The 18,847-nt window shown below is 41.0% G+C and overlaps 1 protein-coding gene across 1 annotated transcript in view; it reads right to left on the bottom strand.

The window, feature by feature from the left end:
• rhag (Rh associated glycoprotein) overlaps positions 1–16,235 on the bottom strand; it is a 33,958-nt gene extending 17,723 nt beyond the window's left edge. The window contains exons 1-6 of the mRNA XM_055635547.1: positions 16,006–16,235; positions 11,711–11,897; positions 9,364–9,514; positions 8,301–8,448; positions 3,885–4,051; positions 2,429–2,566 (exon numbers count right to left, since the gene is read on the bottom strand). Coding sequence (XP_055491522.1) covers positions 2,429–2,566; positions 3,885–4,051; positions 8,301–8,448; positions 9,364–9,514; positions 11,711–11,897; positions 16,006–16,180 — 966 coding nt within the window. The 5' untranslated portion in view covers positions 16,181–16,235. The remainder of the gene's footprint in view (positions 1–2,428; positions 2,567–3,884; positions 4,052–8,300; positions 8,449–9,363; positions 9,515–11,710; positions 11,898–16,005) is intronic.
• Between the last annotated feature and the right edge of the window lie 2,612 nt (positions 16,236–18,847).

Raw genomic sequence — 18,847 nt, 5'->3', positions numbered from 1 at the left:
CCGTCTCTTATTCTCTGTTTATTTCCTTTTTTTTCTTTCTCCTCTTGTGTCCGAGTGCTTCCCATTTCTGCTTCCTGCCTCCCATTCTGTCTACTACCTTTCGCTATTTGAGTCCCTCGCCCCAACCATTCTAGTTTAAAGTCTCCCCAGCTGCCTTTGCAAATTTCCCCGCTAGGATATTGGTCCCCCTCGGGTTCAAGTGCAACCCATCCTTTCTGTACAGGTCCCACCTTCCCCAAAAGAAGTCCCAATGATCCAGGAACTTGAATCCCTGCCCTCTGCACCAGTCTTTCAGCCACGCATTTATCCTCCACCTCGCTCCATTCCTACTCTCACTGTCGCGTGGCACAGGCAGTAATCCTGATATGGTTACCTTTTTGGTCCTTTTTCTTAACTCTCCTCCCAACTCCCTAAATCCTCCCTTCAGGACCTCTTCCCTTTTTTTTCCTATGTCATTGGTACCTATATGTACCACGACCTCAGGCTCCTCTCCCTCTGATTTAAGGATATCTTGGATGCGTTGAGACACGTCCGAGACCTTGGCACCAGGGAGGCAGACCACCATCCTGGTCTCCTGACTGCGTCCACAGAATCGTCTATCCGACCCCCTAACAATAGAGTCCCCAATTACTATGGCCCTCTTTTTTTCCCTAGCTTTTGGAGCAACAGGGCCGGTCTCTGTGCTGGAGGCCCGTCCGCTGTCACTACCCCCGGGTAGGCTGTCACCCCCATCCGTACTCAAACAGGAGTACTTATTTGCGAGGTGTACCGACATTGGAGTACTCACTCGTTCCTGCCTCTGCCCCTTGCCCTTCCTTAACGTGACCCACATGTCTCTCTCCCGTGGTTTTGGAGTGACCACCTCTCTATAACTCCCCTCTATGACCTCCTCACTCTCCCTGATCAGAGCGAGGTCATCGAGCTGCTGCTCCAGGATCCTAATACGGTCCCTTAGGAGCCCCATCTCGCTGCACCTGGTGCAGATGTGGATGTCTGGAGGGCCATCCGACACCATGACCTCCCACATCTGACATCCAGAACAGTACACTGCTCTGACTGTCATTCTCCCGCCTTACCCTGGATCTGATACCAGTATAACACAATAGAAACTGCTGGGAGAAATCAGCAGGTATCTGACTCACAACAGCTGCTCCCTCGTGACCTTTAAACTGCACCTTTATTATATAAACAAAAAGCACTGTACCTTTAGCCCACTGTACCCTTGGCTCACTGTACCTTTACTAAAGAACTGCACCTTTAACCCACTGTACCTTAACTAAAGCACTGCCCCTTTAACCCACTGTACCTTAAAAGCACTCTAAAGCACTGCCCCTTTAACCCACTGTACCTTAACTAAAGCACTGCCCCTTTAACCAGAAAGCACAAATGCTAACCTGATGTTGCACCCAATCAGCTGCTTCCTCTAGTCTGCTTCCACCAATCAGCGGCTTCCACCAGAATCCTCACTATGGAGTGTGGAACGTTACGGATTTTGGTAAAAGCCCTGACCCTCCTCCACTGCACCAACGGTCCTGGGCCTCTGTGAAAACAAGCCCCGCGCCCGATTTATATACTCACCGCCCTGACCCTCCTCTACTGCTCTCCAACGGTCCTGGGCCTCTGTGAAAACAAGCCCCGCGCCCGATTTATATACTCACCGCCCTGACCCTCCTCTACTGCTCTCCAACGGTCCTGGGCCTCTGTGAAAACAAGCCCCGCGCCCGATTTATATACTCACTGCCCTGACCCTCCTCTACTGCTCTCCAACGGTCCTGGGCCTCCATGCAACCTATAATGTAACTACCTCATCACCATTAACACGCCCTCTCATATCAGTATAACTATGATCTCCTCCCCTTCCCTCCTCCCATTTTGTCCTGGTACGCCTGAAGGCTGGATGCAGCCAGTGCTGGGACGTGTGTGCCATGTGCTGTAATAAAGACTCTAGTAAAGGTTACAGTGTGTCAGACAAAGTCCCTTTACAGTCTCAAAATCGAAACCAAAAATGCCACATTTACTGTAAAAAATACATTTCAAGCCTTATGCATGATAATCAATATAGGAATTAAAATGTACAGGAACATACAGTGACATTGTTATCTATTTAATTTAATCTATCTATTTAATTCTATCTTTAATTGATAATTTTGTGGGTTTCAAACTATATCAAATGTATCTTATTTGTAGCTGTAATTATTGCAATTTATTTTACCAAAATAATACAAATATAACATCACTAGATGTTAACATTTGACACATTTGGTAGAATTGGTAAAATAATATGTCATGCATGGAATCGTAAAGAGGTTTCATAAATATGAGGTTTTATACATTTCTGCCTCTATACAAGGAGCGATTTTCCATGAGCAACTGTTAACAAACATTTTCCCAAACATTGAAGCTCAATAGAAAAAAAGTAAAGACCTACCGTTAGATATTTAAATCCAATTGTCGAGACTATTCCAGCAACAAATCCAATCACCAGACTTCCATAAGGAAAGATCATCATGTCAGCAGAGGTTCCAGCAGCTACACCACCTGCCAGAGTCGCATTTTGTATATGAACCTATACAAGGGAATGTAAACACAATGCTTCAATTGTAAAAAAAATCAAAACTGGGGGATTCAGGAATTGTGGCTTTCCACACACTTACCCTCTTCACCACATATCCCAACCACCCACAATCAGATAAATATCTCTTCTCGCCCTGAACCCCTTCCGGTCAATCCCACTCCTGCCTCATCACACTCACTTAAGCTGTCCTGATGTTCTGTTCACCCCTCTAAAACCTCAGGTATAGTCCAGCACCAATCTGTCTTCTCTACCTCTCTTTGCCAGATTCCAGCTGCCCCAAGCCCTTTAGCTCCCTGCCCATCTATTTTAGCTCCCAATGCACCACCCACCATTTAAAACTCATTCCTACTCTGACATTGCACAATTAAATAGTTTACAGTGGGAAAACTGGTCCTTAGACTGGCCATGCTCTTATTAAATCACTCTTGGTTTCTTGATAATATTCCACTGAGAGGGCAACAACTAATTCTGTCAATTCACAATAGATTTGATAATTGAATTTCCATGCTTATAATCTAGTCACAAAATGTTAAACAAACTGATAATCCTCAACTTCTCTATATTAATAATAGATCTTAACAAATTTAAAATACAACTTTGACATGAGTTTTTTAAAATTAATATCACCATTAATTTAATTTGAAGATATACCTTAAAAAATAATCTTTATAGGTGCTGCTTCATCATTAGTATTGCCCATGCTTCATTTTAAAATTGTAAAATATTAATGATAATTGAAATGATTAACTGACATACACAGAAGTAAATTTTCTTCTGTTAGAAACTATAACCACATAGCCCAGACACGTTTTCTCATATTCATTATGAATTTCCTCCCTAAATACCTGAGAATTGAAATTTGGCAGTTACAGGATTAGTACGGAGTTTGTACTTTCTCCCCATGACTGCGTGGGTTTTCTCCGAGATCTTCAGTTTCCTCCCACACACCAAAGGAGTAGAGGTTTGTAGGTTAATTGGCTTGTTATAAATGTAAATTGTCCATAGTGTGTATAGATAGTGTTAATGTGTGGGGATAGCTGGTCGGTGCGGACTTGTTGGGCTGAAGGGCCTGTTTCCACTCTATGTCTCTAAAACTAAAAACTAAAATTGCAACTGCTAGAGTTTTGAAAAAGATGAACATTGTTAGTGATTAATAGCTGAGGAGTTTCACCAACTAATAAAAGAGTGACAAGCATATGGTCAATGAATCAATTAAGGAAGGTATCCTCCAACACAAGATATCCTTAATGGAGAAGAGTAACGTGTCAGTAAATGTAACAAAATGAACTGAAAAAATACTTATTCTTACCATGTCTAGCTTTCCGTTCTTATCGAGTAAGCAGGAGAGAGCATAAACTGCCAGCACACATGCAGCTAGAGAGTAATAAGTGTTTATGACAGCTCTGTACTGCCCATCTGGAGACTCTACTATGGCAGAGTTAAAGCTTGGCCAAAACATCCATAAGAACACAGTACCTGAAAAAAATCCACAGAGGAAGCTCTGGTCATGTTGAAGCTTTAAAAATTAAGATTTGGCACTGGAAACAGAAATGTAAAAATTTTTAAAACTATTGGCTACATGTACATTTACAGACCAAAGAGTGACAAGAGTCACAGAGGCCGACATCAGAAGATCCTTCAGGGGGGTGAGCCCTCGGAAAGCACCTGGACCTGATGGTTTACCCGGCCGTGTTCTAAAAACCTGTGCGGACCAACTGGCTGGAGTTTTTATGGACATTTTCAACCTCTCACTTTGAGGTCTGAGTTTCCCACCTGCTTTAAGAGGGTATCGATTATACCGGTACCCAAGAAGAGTAAGGTGACGTGCCTCAATGACTATTGACCAGTGGCACTAACGTCAGTGGTGATGAAGTGCTTTGAGAGGTTGGTTATGGTGCACATCGACAAGAACCTCGAACAACTATAGTTCGCATACCGCCACAACAGGTCAATGGTACATGCAATTTCACTGGCTCTCCACTCCGCACTGGACCACTTGGACAATAAAAACACCTACGTCAGGCTGTTGGTTATAGACTACAGCTTGGCATTTAATCTCATCATCCTTTCCAAGCTGGTTACCAAGCTCACAGAACTGGGCCTCTGCGCATCCGTCTGCAATTGGATCCTCGACTTCCTCAATCACAGACCACAGTCTGTTCGAATTGGAGGCACCACTTCATCCTCAGTAACAATTAGTACAAGAGCACCTTAAGGCTGCTTGCTCAGCCCCCTGCTTTACTCATTCTATACCCATGACTGCGAACTCCATCATCAAGTTCGCCAATGACACCACTGTGGTTGGACGAATCACAGATGGGGACATGTCAGAGTATAGAAGTGAGATCGACCGACTGACCAAATGGTGCCAGCACAGCAGCCTGGCTCTCAACATCAGTAAGACCATGGAACTGATTGTGGACTTTAGTAGGGAATGGATGAGGACCCACAATCCTGTTTATATCAATGAGACGATGGTGGAGGGTCAATAACTTCAAATTCCTGGGTGTGCATATATCAGAAGAGCTTTCCTGGACACCGATGCAATTGTAAAGAAGGCTCATTAGCAACTCTACTTCCTGAGAAGATTACAGAGATTCGGCAAATCAAAGAGGATTCTCCTAAACATCTACAGGTGCACAGTAGAGAGCATACTGACTGTTGCAACATGGCCTGGTTCGGCAACTTGAACATCTAGGAGCGAAAAAGACAACAAAAAGTTGTGACCACTGCCCAGTCCATCATCGGCTTTGACCTCCCCACCCTCGAAGGGATCTATCGTAGTCGCTGCCTCAAAAAGGCAGCCAAAATCATCAAGGACCCACACCATCCTGGCTACACACTTATCTCACCGCTGCCATCAGGAAGAAGGTACAGGAGCCTGAAGACTGTAAGGTCCAGGTTCAGGAACAGCTTCTTCCCCACAGCTATCAAGGTATTAAACACAGCGAATAAGCTATGAACTGCGAAAGACTACATTATTATTTGCTATTTGCAGTATATTTGTTATTTATTGAACTTTTACTTTTTTTTCCCATTATATACAATGTTTACACATTTACATATTCTGCTGTGCTGCAGCAAGTAAGAATCTCATTGTCCCGTCCGGCAAGTTTGACAATAAAACACTCTTGACTTGACTCTTGACTCTTATAAACATATAACCATACAACAATTACAGCACGGAAACAGGCCATCTCGACCCTTCTACTCCATGCCGAACACGTATTCTCCCCTAGTCCCACACACCTGCGTTCAGACCATAACCCTCCATACCTTTCCCGTCCATATAACTATCCAATTTATTTTTAAATGATAAAAACGAACCTGCCTCCACCACCTTCACTGGAAGCTCATTCCACTCAGCCACCACTCTCTGAGTAAAGAAGTTCCCCCTCATGTTACCCCTAAATTTCTGTCCCTTAATTCTCAAGTCATGTCCCCTTGTTTGAATCTTCCCTACTCTCAGTGGGAAAAGCTTATCCACGTCAACTCTGTCTATCCCTCTCATCATTTTAAAGACCTCTATCAAGTCCCCCCTTAACCTTATGCGCTCCAAAGAATAAAGCCCTAACTTGTTCAACCTTTCTCTGTAACTTAGTTGCTGAAACCCAGGCAACATTCTAGTAAATCTCCTCTGTACTCTCTCTATTTTGTTGACATCCTTCCTACAACTAGGCGACCAAAATTGTACACCATACTCCAAAATTGGCCTCACCAATGCCTTGTACAATTTTAACATTACATCCCAACTTCTATACTCAATGCTCTGATTTATAAAGGCCAGCACACCAAAAGCTTTCTTTACCACCCTATCTACATGAGATTCCACTTTCAGGGAACTGTGCACAGTTATTCCCAGATCCCTCTGTTCACCTACATTCTTCAATTCCCTACCATTTACCATGTACGTCCTATTTTGATTTGTCCTGCCAAGATGTAGCACCTCACACTTATCAGCATTAAACTCCATCTGCCATCTTTCAGCCCACTCTTCCAACTGGCATAAATCTCTCTGTAGACTTTGAAAATCTACTTCATTATCCACAACCCCACCTATCTTAGTATCATCTGCATACTTACTAATCCAATTTACCACACCATCATCCAGATCATTGATGTACATGACAAACAACAGTGGACCCAACACAGATCCCTGTGGCACCCCACTAGTCACTGGCCTCCAACCTGACAAACAACCAACCACCATTACTCTCTGGCATCTCCCATTCAGCCACTGTTGAATCCATCTTGCTACTCCTCCATTAATCCCCAACCATTGAACCTTCTTAACCAACCTTCCATGAGGAACCTTGTCAAAGGCCTTATTGAAGTCCATATATACAACATCCACTGCTTTACCCTCATCAATTTCCCGAGTAACCTCTTCAAAAAATTCAAGAAGATTAGTCAAACATGACCTTCCAGGCACAAATCCATGTTGACTGTTCCTAATCAGACCCTGTTTATCCAGATGCTTATATATATTATCTCTAAGTATCCTTTCCATTAATTTGCCCGCCACTGACGTCAAACTAACAGGTCTATAATTGCTAGATTTACTCTTAGACCCCTTTTCAAACAATGGAACAATGGAACAACATGCGCAGTCTTATATTTGTGTGCCTGTCTGAGGAAGGGTTTCAACCTGAAATATCACCTATTCCTTTTCTCTGGAGATGCTGCCTGATCCACTGTTAATCCAGATTTTAGTGTCTATCTTCGGTTTAAACCAGCATCCGCAGTTTCTTCCTGCACATTATATTTATAAATATATACCAAAAAACTTAACTGTAGAAGAACTTTTAGCATTTAGTGTTGCATAATTATGTGAATCATTGTGTCATTGCTATCTAGAGAGATCTGCTTGCACAACAAATTGAAAGGTCATCATTTCAATCTATGAATCTTGTTTAAATAAGCAATTGATTGGTGGAGGTCAGGTTTCAAACTAACTCCAGGAAATCCTCACTGGCTGTCGCAGCTGTGACTGCAATTTGAAATTTCTGAAAATTCTTGACATTCTTCCAATTAATTTGGGGAGGGGGGGCTGCTGTCCTTCCACCGGACATAATCCAAACAAGTGCTCAGCCAGCAAAGTACCCATTCTGTGACAAATAGTAGAAGGTGGTGCTGCAGGTATGTCAGCTTTGAGATTTATCCAGTTGCGTCTTCAGAGGTCCCTGGGTGGAACAATTTCCCCACAACATTGAGCAGAATCTTACTGAGAAATGCTGGGTATGCTATGCTGAACTGCTGATATATATTGGAGACACAAATGATGACAAATGCTGGAATCTGAGGCAACAAACCATCTGCTGGATGAACTTAGCAGGTCAAATAGCACCCGTGGATGGAAAGGAATGATGATACAGGGTTTCAACTCGAAGCATGGACCATTCATTTCCATCCACAGATGCTGGTTTACCTGCTAAGTTCTTCCAGCAGATTATGTGTTGCTGATATTATCTAAGTGTAAGTAAAGTGCAGACCAGGATTCTCATATAAATGTGGAACTTGCCAAACTTGCTAGCCACTATTTGCTGATGATTTCCTATTCCCACATAGATGCAAACTATTCCACATTTTTTATTACATCGAGATGTCTGTCGCTCTGCACTTCATGGACACTGAGGGTTTGCTGTAATGTAAAATGCAGACCATGTGTTCTAGAACACACAAGACCTACAATTTGTATTGATGTGATGGATACACTTTTACTTACCTATCATAGCAAATAAATCCGAGTGATATACAGATCCTTCATTTTCTTGGCATTCTTGCAAATTTGGCCTGTGGAGGACTCGAGCAACAACCAGTCCAAAGTATGCACCAAATGCATGAATAGTCATTGATGCACCAACATCTTTGGCCTGTAAAAGATCCAAATAATATCTGCATATCTGAATTGGATAAAGTGCACAGAACTCCAAATTATCTATACCATGTTAAAAACAATCAATCGGATTTTAAAAATATTTAATATTGGTATTTGATTTATTTAATGCATGCACACAATACATTAACTTGGTGAAGCACCATGTGATAATACTTTTCACAAAGTCAAAGAATGCCACAGCACAGAAGAAAGCCATTGTATGCAATGTGGCTGAGCAGTCCAATTCATAGTGTTTCCTTTCCCTGTAACCCAGAGTATTCATCCATTACCTTTTCCAAAGTTCTGACTGAATCTATTTCTGGCACCCTTTCACAAAGTGCTGTTCAGATCTTAACAGTTCTATGTCATTTTTCATCTCTCCCTTGGTTCTTTTGCAAATTATTTTAAATCTGTGTTCTCAAGCTACCAATACATTTTCTGCTGGAAGTAGTTTCTCCTTAAAACTCTTCATAATTTTGCTCACAATAATCATAGTTCACCTTTGCTGCTTTAAGGAATAATTCCAGTTTACCTAATCTCTCCAAATAACTAACATTGTTAATTCCTTGCACGGTTCGAATAAATCTCTTCTGTGCCTTCTCTAATACCTATAATGTTCTCCCAGAATTGAGCGTATAACCCAGATGTACCAGGCTCAATTATGTTTGACATATGCATTTGTCACGTCATATAGTTATGGATATTATGTGCTTTCAGCTTTCTCAATTGATCCATCCACAATAATGTAGTTATATCCCCTAAAAGTATTATTTATACCAGAATCCTAAATTAAATCAAAACTTTCATCACTTGATTTATTTCTCCCAATACATTTAATGTTCCTTCCAGCCTATGATACCTTCTGCATTTGCCATTTTATTCTGTTTCTCAAATCTTGAAGAGTACATACCATCAGGATCCCAGTAACCAGATGCTCATTGAAAGCAAATATTGTAATCTCCAACAAAGTCATGATCAGAAGTTGGACTGGACTAGTCTTCCCCAAGACTGCTCCAAATGAAATCAACACCGCTGCTGCGCTGAAGTCTGCGTTGATTAAGCTAGGGAACAATAATGTTTATTATATTCTTCATTGTTCTGAGTTAATTTCAACAGATATTATTTTATAGATACCACTATCATAGTTATCACTGGAGGCAACTATTGTTTGCTGGTGCTCTGGTTGAGTTGGTTTGAATATGCCCACATGGACTTTTGTAGTACAGGTATATAATGCAAACATCTTCCTAACACTGGAAATATCCAGAACCAGCAGACCATGGCTTCAATCAGCAGAAATAATCCAATTCACCCCATCCCACCAAATGTCCACCCAACTCTTCACCAGCAGTTCTATTCAAAGACATCAGCACCTATTCATTAATGACTGGTTTCTGGTGACATAGCCACAATTCTACACTGGCTTTTAGTATTTTTGAAGTTGTTAGTCTACGGAGTGTTGTACCCGTCATCCTCAATGAAAAGAGACATTGGCCGCCAGCCACTGTCAGTTCCACTAAGTGTTCTTTGACACTGGAAAGTAGTGCTAAGGGAGTTGTCTACTACTTTGGCCTGTGCTAACCTTGCTTCCATGATGTGACTGTAGGCCACTTGCTTACTATTAAAGATACAGTCCGAGCAGGCCTGCCAGCATCTACGGCCAAACTGAACCTCTCCTTTAGATGTTAGTTTTAAATTGGTTTTAAATGATGCTATCCACACCTGGACTATGCTCCATGCTAAAGTGAAGATTGTAAATTATCCTGGCTGCGTACTGACATCATTATAATAAGTGGTAATGTGTTTTAATGTATTTGTTCCAAAATCTATGGGTCCCTGTTCCAAATTTCAATGCAATCCTATTCAGTTCCCATTAATTAAATTCTATTGTAATGTAGTTTATGACTACATGAATCATTGCTGGGTACATATTGCAACATGTTAACCACCACCTCCTTCGGGCTGACTAGAAATCCAGATGTGTTATATTGCCTTGGTGGCCTAATGCAAAGAGCAGTGACTAACTTTAATAACAGAAAGATTGCATCTGGAATATTGTGTACACATTTGGTCTCCCAAATTAAAAATGGATAATCTTGGAACTGCAGCAATTAAACCCTAGGATCATGGTTTTAAGTAATGAAGAGTGAAAAATAGATTGGATCTAGACAATTTCAAGTTTGAAATTAGTTTACAATCTTCTTATTGAAATATATGGAATTCTTAAAGGGGATGGCAGTACCAGACACCCTGGTTCGATCCTGACTACAGGCTCTGTCTATGTATTCTGTCACCTGTGACTGGGTTTTTTTCTCCAGGTGCTTTGGTTTTCTCCTACATCCCAAAGATGTTCAGGTTTGCAGATGAATTGGCTTCTGTAAAAGTTGTCCCTAGTGCGTAGGATAGAACTAGTGTATGGGTGATCGTTGGTCAGCACGGACTCAATGGGCTGAAGGACCTGTTTCCACTCTGTATCTCTAAAATTACACTAAATTAGATGTGCGATTAGATGTGCTTCCCTTGATTGGGGTATCTAAATCCAGAGCTCGCAATCTCAGAGTAAGTAGTCATCTATTGGGGACAAAGATAAGATATTTCTTCATCCAAATGGTAGTGAATCTCTGGAATTCTCTACCCACGAGATCAGAAGAGTCTCAGTTGGTTAGTATGTTTAAGGTAGATAATTTTTTCACGTTGAAAGTATCATGAATTTAGGATTAATGCATGAAAGCAGAGAATTACGCATGAAATGTTGGACCAGGAAGGAGAAATTGACTGGACAACTCCTCCTTCTTTGTCTTATGTTCTTATATTCACAACTCCTCGAAGTTTAAGCGCTGTGGAGTTGTCTTTATTCTTTTAAAACAAATTTCTCTGCCAACAGCTGCTGGGAACTTCAATGTACCACACAACAACATTACATTTCAATTTATGTAGCCAATTACTCGTAGCTTTTTGAATTATCATCAAAGGATAAATTAGTCTTATTGGAGACTAAAACTAAAGCTAAGTTTAGAGGGTGGATTTATCATTTGTCCTCACCGCTGAGTTCCCAAATTTGGGAAGCCAGAGGCAGAGATTTTAGTATTTTGCAGCATTTAAATGCATTTAATGCACTTTGGTAAGTGGCACTTACCACCTGATCCAAGTGTTCCAGCAATGTATTTAGAAAATATATCATAATATAATATAACTACCTTTAGAGCTTTAATGTAAATGTCCTTTTAGCAGTTACTGAATAAAAAGATTAAACATACGTCAAAATGTTGACTTTGATTTGTCCATCTTTGTAATTGTGCAACCAGCCTTGCATCAGCGTGCCCCATTGAAGACCAAAGGCAGCAATAAGTAAATTAAGTCCCACACTGCTGAAGCCATATTTCTTCAAAAAGGTCATAAGAAAGCCAAATCCAACAAAGATCATAACGTGCACATCCTGGAAACCTGAATAAGAAACACATATTTATTACCATCTACATAGCCTAAAAAGCATGAAATTGAAAACATACTGAAAAATATTTTCAGGGCAGCTTTCCTAAGTTCCTTATGTTAAAGGAGCCATGTACTTAAATTGCATTGTGCCTACTCAAGTCCAGGAAGTTCCTTTCTTGCCTTTACACTCTAAACGTTCAAGCTGCTATCATGGATGAACTACCAGAGGGCACCAAGTTCTTTTCTTCGATTGACTCTTCAGATCCAATTTGAAGGAAGTTTTGTTCTGTCCACAATTGAGGAAACCAATCTAAGAAAGGTGAAAATGCTAGAAACACCTAATGGAAAGAGTCTTTGTTCTGAAACTTTAACTCAATTTCCCTTTCCACAGATACCGACTGATTTGCAGTGTTTCCCAGCATTTTCTGTTTTTATTTCAGGTTTCCAGCATCTGCAATTTTTTTTATTTTGAAACCTTTCTGAGAATCAGTAAAGTGAAAAGAAGTCTTCTTAGAAGTAAGAAGAAGTCCTGATACAGGGTCCCGACCTGAAATATTGACCATCCCTTTGCTTCCATAGCTGCAGCACAATTTGCTTTTGCTCCAGATTCCAACATCTGCAATGTCTTGTGTCTCTAAGGAGGATCCTCGTTTTTGATTTGAATTGCTGTATGTGATCTACATGGGCACATGCACATATACAGACAAAATCCAAAGGGAACCATATGGAGTAACTCGGCAGGACAGACAGCATCTCTGGAGAGAAGAAATGGGTGCTGTTTTGTGTTGAGACCATTCTTCAAACTGATGTCAGCGGAGTGGACACGACAGAGATAGAATGTAGTCAGAGACAGTAAAACCGGTGGGAGAAGTATGAAGGGAGGGGATGGAGAGAAAGGTAAAGTAAGGGTCTTCATGTCTTCATGACGTGTTCTGCACTGGTTTAAGAAGCTAGTCTATCACCTCCTCTGAAAAACTATTAGGAATGGGCAGTAAATTCGGAACATACCAGATATGGTCATATCTCAAAAAAAAAGAGACTGCTTCATACTAACAAGTCCACAGGGGGGCGATGTGGTATAAATTCTACAGGCTAATCTTACCCTTCATTGAAGCTATGAATTATCATTTATGCCTTGACAGTTATTTGGCAAATGAAATTGTTTTCTAAAATAATATTACCTATTTTTATAGCTGCCTTTAAGTTACAACAAAGTTTACAAATGCCATTCATTATCACCATTCCTGGATATGAGTGAGGATCACTAAATGGTACTCCAGTTATATTTCTAAGAATAAATTTACAGTTTACAATATTAAACCATATAGTTGCACAATTCACCCAGTCTGAATCATTATTTGGTGATTAAACACATATATTAAATATATAATTCCGCAGTGTGCAAATTTAGTACAATTTGTTCAGAGGGAGATGAATAGATGAGTTTCATCTTGGGCTTTATTTTTATCCCAAATTTTACACAACAATGCTGAATGATATTTAAAGCACAACAACCTGAATGTTCATTAATTGGTCACTGCAGTTAAACTATACCTGGAATTTAGTTATCTCCAGATGAATTTGCTCAAATTTTACTCAAATTGCAAATTATGTCCTCCTTATCCAGTGGAGAGACAGTGATGACTACACATGTTACAGCTTTTGTCTCATACTCAAATCTGCTATTGTTTTCTGATGTGGGGAAATTCTCCTCCCTTTGAGTCAATTAATAAATAGAAAAAATGCAAAATGCAGGCAAACAGCTTGAGGATTACCAATAAGAAAATCTATCAGAATTGGTTTTAATGAAGGTACACAAAAATACTGGAGAAACTCAGCGGGTGCAGCAGCATCTATGGAGCGAAGGAAATAGGCAACGTTTCGGGCCGAAACCCTTCTTCATTGGTTTTAATGAAGTTCTGGGTTCTTTCAGTTATTGTAAAACATCTGCAGCTTTTAATGCACACCAGTTTACAATGTAGAAAATGAACCTTGGTCAGTTTAATTTTGACCATGTTGGGAATTTCTATAGATTCTGAGAACGAGATAATAAAATTCTGATCTTTGGTCACTTTTATGACATTAGTTGGAATTGCCCAGCAGTCAGATTTATTATTCTTTATAAAAGATATGTGGCTAGGTATAAAAATGCAGATAAAACAAAATCTAAAGACTTTGGTGAATACAACTGCAGTAAATCTCTGATAATTCTCCATTGGAACCTTGATAGTGCCAGCCTTGCAGCTTTTCCAGATTGTTGAACAGTACCCCTATCAATGTCCAAATATTTTGATGGTTTTATATGTTACATAGTGGTATAATAATTGTTTTCAGTGATTCCAGTGAGAATAAAGAGAGCAATAAGTATACCAGCACCATGGACCATGACTCTGGTTATAGAGCTAGCCACATTCATAATCCTTGATGTTCTGGATCCCAACCCCATGTCTGGCCACACACCCGGCCCACAGTTTAGAATCCAACCCTGCTGCACTCCGGACCTGTGACACTCTTGACCCTGGTCTGCACTCCACACTAATGAGTGTTCCAGATCAGGATTTCCATACAAATGGATGCCAGATTGTCATAGTTTTACTACATATCCCGTTAGCTCCACGTATATTTCCTATATGATGTTTGATAAGAATGCAGTCAAAATATTATGTGATGCCTTCCTTTGTTCACCTTTTTTAAATGTTTAGGATACAAAAAATACAAATATAGAGCATGATTCACCACATACAATTAAATACAATTTTTGGTAATTACCATTTATATTATACCGCACGATTGGTTCAAATTGCAAAATGTTCTGTTCTGTCACAAACTGCCGTAACAAGGGGTATTACCAAAAAATCTATCACAAACTTCAGCTCTATACATTAAAAGTTATAGTGCATCAAAGAGCATTTCAGTGAATATTTAATTTTTTGGATAAATCGTTTTAACTTCACTCTCATTGTTTATTTTCTTAACAATGTTAATACCTTATTGACATCAATACATTCCTGAAAAAAAAAATGTATTTTCCAAACAGAAGATCAATATAGATGCTAAGAACATGATATTTTTTTAACTTTTTACTTAATGTGTTGACTGTCTGTAGAACCAGCTCTATTTTTTACCCAATTTAAATAAAAAGCATAAAAATGTGTGGCTTCCACAAGGAGCAGCCAATGCCTTTTGTTGAATGGAATCACAATTTCTCAATTCATAATAAAGAATATATTTGGAGTAAAACATCTAAATCTAGGCTGATCTCCAGTTTTTGAATTTTGAAACAAAACATTTGGGTACAAATCCAGACATAGCTGGAAATACACAAGGAACCATCATGATCTGAAATGGGAAAAAGGTAGGTAATATTTTATATACGCTTATATTTTAGGATGCTGACAGTTGTTCGGCCATTTTAAGCATTTATTGTTTTAGTTTTAAAATTTTAGTATTTCACAAATCAACTTTTGTCTCCAATTTGTAAATTGAGTATTTCTAAAAAACAAATAAATTTGCAACTGACTTAAAATATTAACCTCTTGTGATTGAGTTAGGATTAGGATGATTGTGGCTGTTTCTCTCTCATTTAAAGCTCCAGTTGCTTTTTGGAATTGTACTCTTTTATGCACCTATCTATTTAGTTAGAGTTATAGATAAAACTGAACCCACCTTTGCGTTAAATTTTGTAAGACGTAAGAAAAAAAGTAAGTAAACTACTTTTAATTCAATTTAAAAACAGTAAACATATGCAGAAATATTCAGCAAATCCCCGTTCAGCGATGCTCTGAATGCCTTACAATTCCATCTGATGAATGTCTTTGCAGCACTTTTAATACACTATGTAATGAAAATAATGCTTCCTTTCCAGTCATTTTTATAAATGTACTCCATTAATAATATAATGAAAGTATTAATGTTGAAGTATACAAATAATTAAATGTATCCAAATGATCTAAATGTTAGATTTATATTCAGAGCCTTTGGCTTTAAGTATTTCTACATAGAAAATGTAGAAACACATCCATTTTCCAGTTTAACTGAAAAGCAAATAATGCAGAGTAAATGCATGTAATTGCAATAAATAGCTAAATAGACATATTCTGTTTGCTTTAGATATACTCACTTGGATATAGTTTGTATAACTTTTCTGTTGTGGTTGTGTTTTTCAAAATATGTCTCGAATCAGCTCCATCGTCATATGTGACAAAAATCCCATATAAAATAATGATCAAAATTTCCAGCGTTATTGCCAGGATAGGAAACTTTGAACGCATGTTGGTAGAGTAGGATGTAGGCATTGCACACTTTATCGTCTCAATAAACTTTCTGAGATACACTGCTTGAGTTTAAACATGTTTTTTACAGTCTGTAAGCCAATGACAGAGGTAGTTCACACCCATTGCAAAAGGGTGGGATTAATAGGCAAATGTCCAATGCCTTTATCTCCTGTGTTATGTGCTGTAATTTTGTAAGATTTTGACAGAAAATACATTATTACTTGTCCAGCTTTCTGAAGAATGATGTTGTGCCGCCAGGAATATGGTAAAAATTCCACGCAAAAAATTGACTGCTCCAACAGTTTGCCAGGAATGTAGAAAAAAATCCTAAGGATATAATAGTGGTTTCATGTAATGTGTTTAGAGTTCCAGATAATTAGTGTAAAATTCAAAATTAAGTAATTTGAAATGCAAAACTAAAATGCTAATTGTACAGAGGACCAAAAACACGGTACGAAAACACCGCCGGGGACGCAGAGGTGGGTTAAAGGCCAGGTTAGAGCTAGCCCCACACAGGGCAGCGATTCCTAGCCTTTTCCTCGCCAACGTGCGCTCACTGGCAAATAAAATGGATGAACTCCGGCTAAGGATCACCTCCCACAACCGGATCAAGGACTGCAACATCCTGATCTTCACGGAAACTTGGCTCAACACTGACGTTACTGACAGCGCCATCCAGCTATCGGGGCGTCATTTACTCCGAGGGGACAGGACATCAGACTCTGGTAAGACCAGAGGGGGGGGGTCTGTGCATTTATGTAAACAAAGCATGGTGCATGGACTCCACCATCATCGAGAGTCACTGCTCAGCTAACCTTGAGTTCCTCTTGGTTAGATGCAGACCGTTCTATCTACCTCCACTGTTGTGACTGCAGCCTATATCCCTCCTGATGCTAATGCCAAGCTTGCAATGAAAGAGCTGCATACTGCCATTAGCAAACAACAGACGCACAATCCCGAGGCAGCCTTCATTGTTGCGGGTGACTTCAATCACTCCAACCTGAAGACTGTACTCCCCAAATTCCACCAACATGTATCCTTCCCCACTAGAGTAGACAAGACACTGGACAAAGTCTACACCAACATGGCTGAAGCTTACAAAGCCATCCCCCTCCCCCACCTGGTCAGTCTGATCACGTCTCATTGTTCCTGCTCCCTAAGTACTCCCCACTCATCAGACGGGTTAAACCAACTGTGAGGACAGTTAAAGTCTGGTCAGAGGAAGCAGACTTCACACTTCGACAGTGTTTTGGAAACACTGACTGGAAGGCGTTTGCAGCCCAGGCCACCCTTGACTCCCACACGGACATTGATTCCTACACATCCTCTGTTCTGGACTTTATAAACTCCACCATCAATAGTGTCACCTCCCTCAAACAGGTGACCATATACCCGAATCAGAAGCCATGGATGAACAGCGAGGTCAGGCTACTGCTGAAAGCACGGGACACCGCTTTCAGGTCAGGCGATGCTCGAGCCTACAGTTCATCCAGGGCTAACCTGAAGAGGGGCATCAGGAAGGCCAAGCACTGCCATAAGCTCAGGATTGAGGAGCACTTCAACAACAACTCCGACCCCCGACGCATGTGGCAAGGCATCCAGGCCATCACGGACTACAGACCCTCCAACATCACCCCCACATCCAGCGACGCCTCCTTCCTTGAGGAGCTTAATCACTTCTATGGCCGCTTCGACAGGGACAATCTAGAGACAGCCATCAAGGCTGTGCTACCTGCCGATCACCAACCCCTCACACTCACCCCCTACAACGTGTACGTGGCACTGAGTAGGACTAATGCACGTAAGGCTGCTGGCCCTGACGGCATCCCCGGGCGCGTGCTCAGGGCCTGTGCTATGCAGCTGACAGATGTCTGGACTGACATCTTCAACCTGTCACTTGCCCAAGCAGTTGTCCCCACTTGCCTTAAAACCACCTCCATCGTGCCAGCGCCAAAACACTCCACTGCGGCAAGCCTCAACGACTTCCGCCCAGTTGCACTTACCCCCATCATCACCAAGTGCTTCGAGAGGCTGGTCCTGGCACACCTCAAAAGCTGCCTACCCCCCACACTGGACCCCTATCAGTTTGCCTACCGCAAGAACAGGAGTACGGAGGATGCCATCTCAACGGCACTTCACTCCGCCCTCTCCCACCTCGACAACAGAGACACTTACGTAAGAATGCTGTTCATCGATTACAGCTCAGCATTCAACACCATTATACCATCAAAACTGACCACCAAACTCGGTAACCTGGGCATCGACCCCTCCCTCTGCAACTGGATACTGGACTTTCTAACCAACAGACCCCAGTCTGTGAGGTTAGACAAGCACGCCTCTTCAACCCTCACCCTGAATACCGGCGTTCCACAGGGCTGTGTGCTGAGCCCCCTCCTCTACTCCCTCTTCACCTATGACTGCACACCTGTACATGGTACTAACACCATCATCAAGTATGCAGATGATACAACGGCGATTGGCCTCATCAGCAACAACGATGAGCTGGCCTACAGGGAGGAGGTCCAGCACTTAGCAGCATGGTGCGCTGACAACAACCTGGCCCTTAACTCCAAGAAGACCAAGGAGCTCATTGTAGACTTCAGGAAGTCCAGAGGCAGCACGCACACCCCCATCCACATTAACGGGACGGAGGTGGAACGTGTTTCTAGCTTCAGGTTCCTGGGAGTC

This window comes from Leucoraja erinacea, chromosome 5 (genome assembly GCF_028641065.1).
Source record: "Leucoraja erinacea ecotype New England chromosome 5, Leri_hhj_1, whole genome shotgun sequence".
Taxonomy (NCBI): domain Eukaryota; kingdom Metazoa; phylum Chordata; class Chondrichthyes; order Rajiformes; family Rajidae; genus Leucoraja; species Leucoraja erinaceus.
This window is presented reverse-complemented; position numbering and strand designations above follow the sequence as displayed.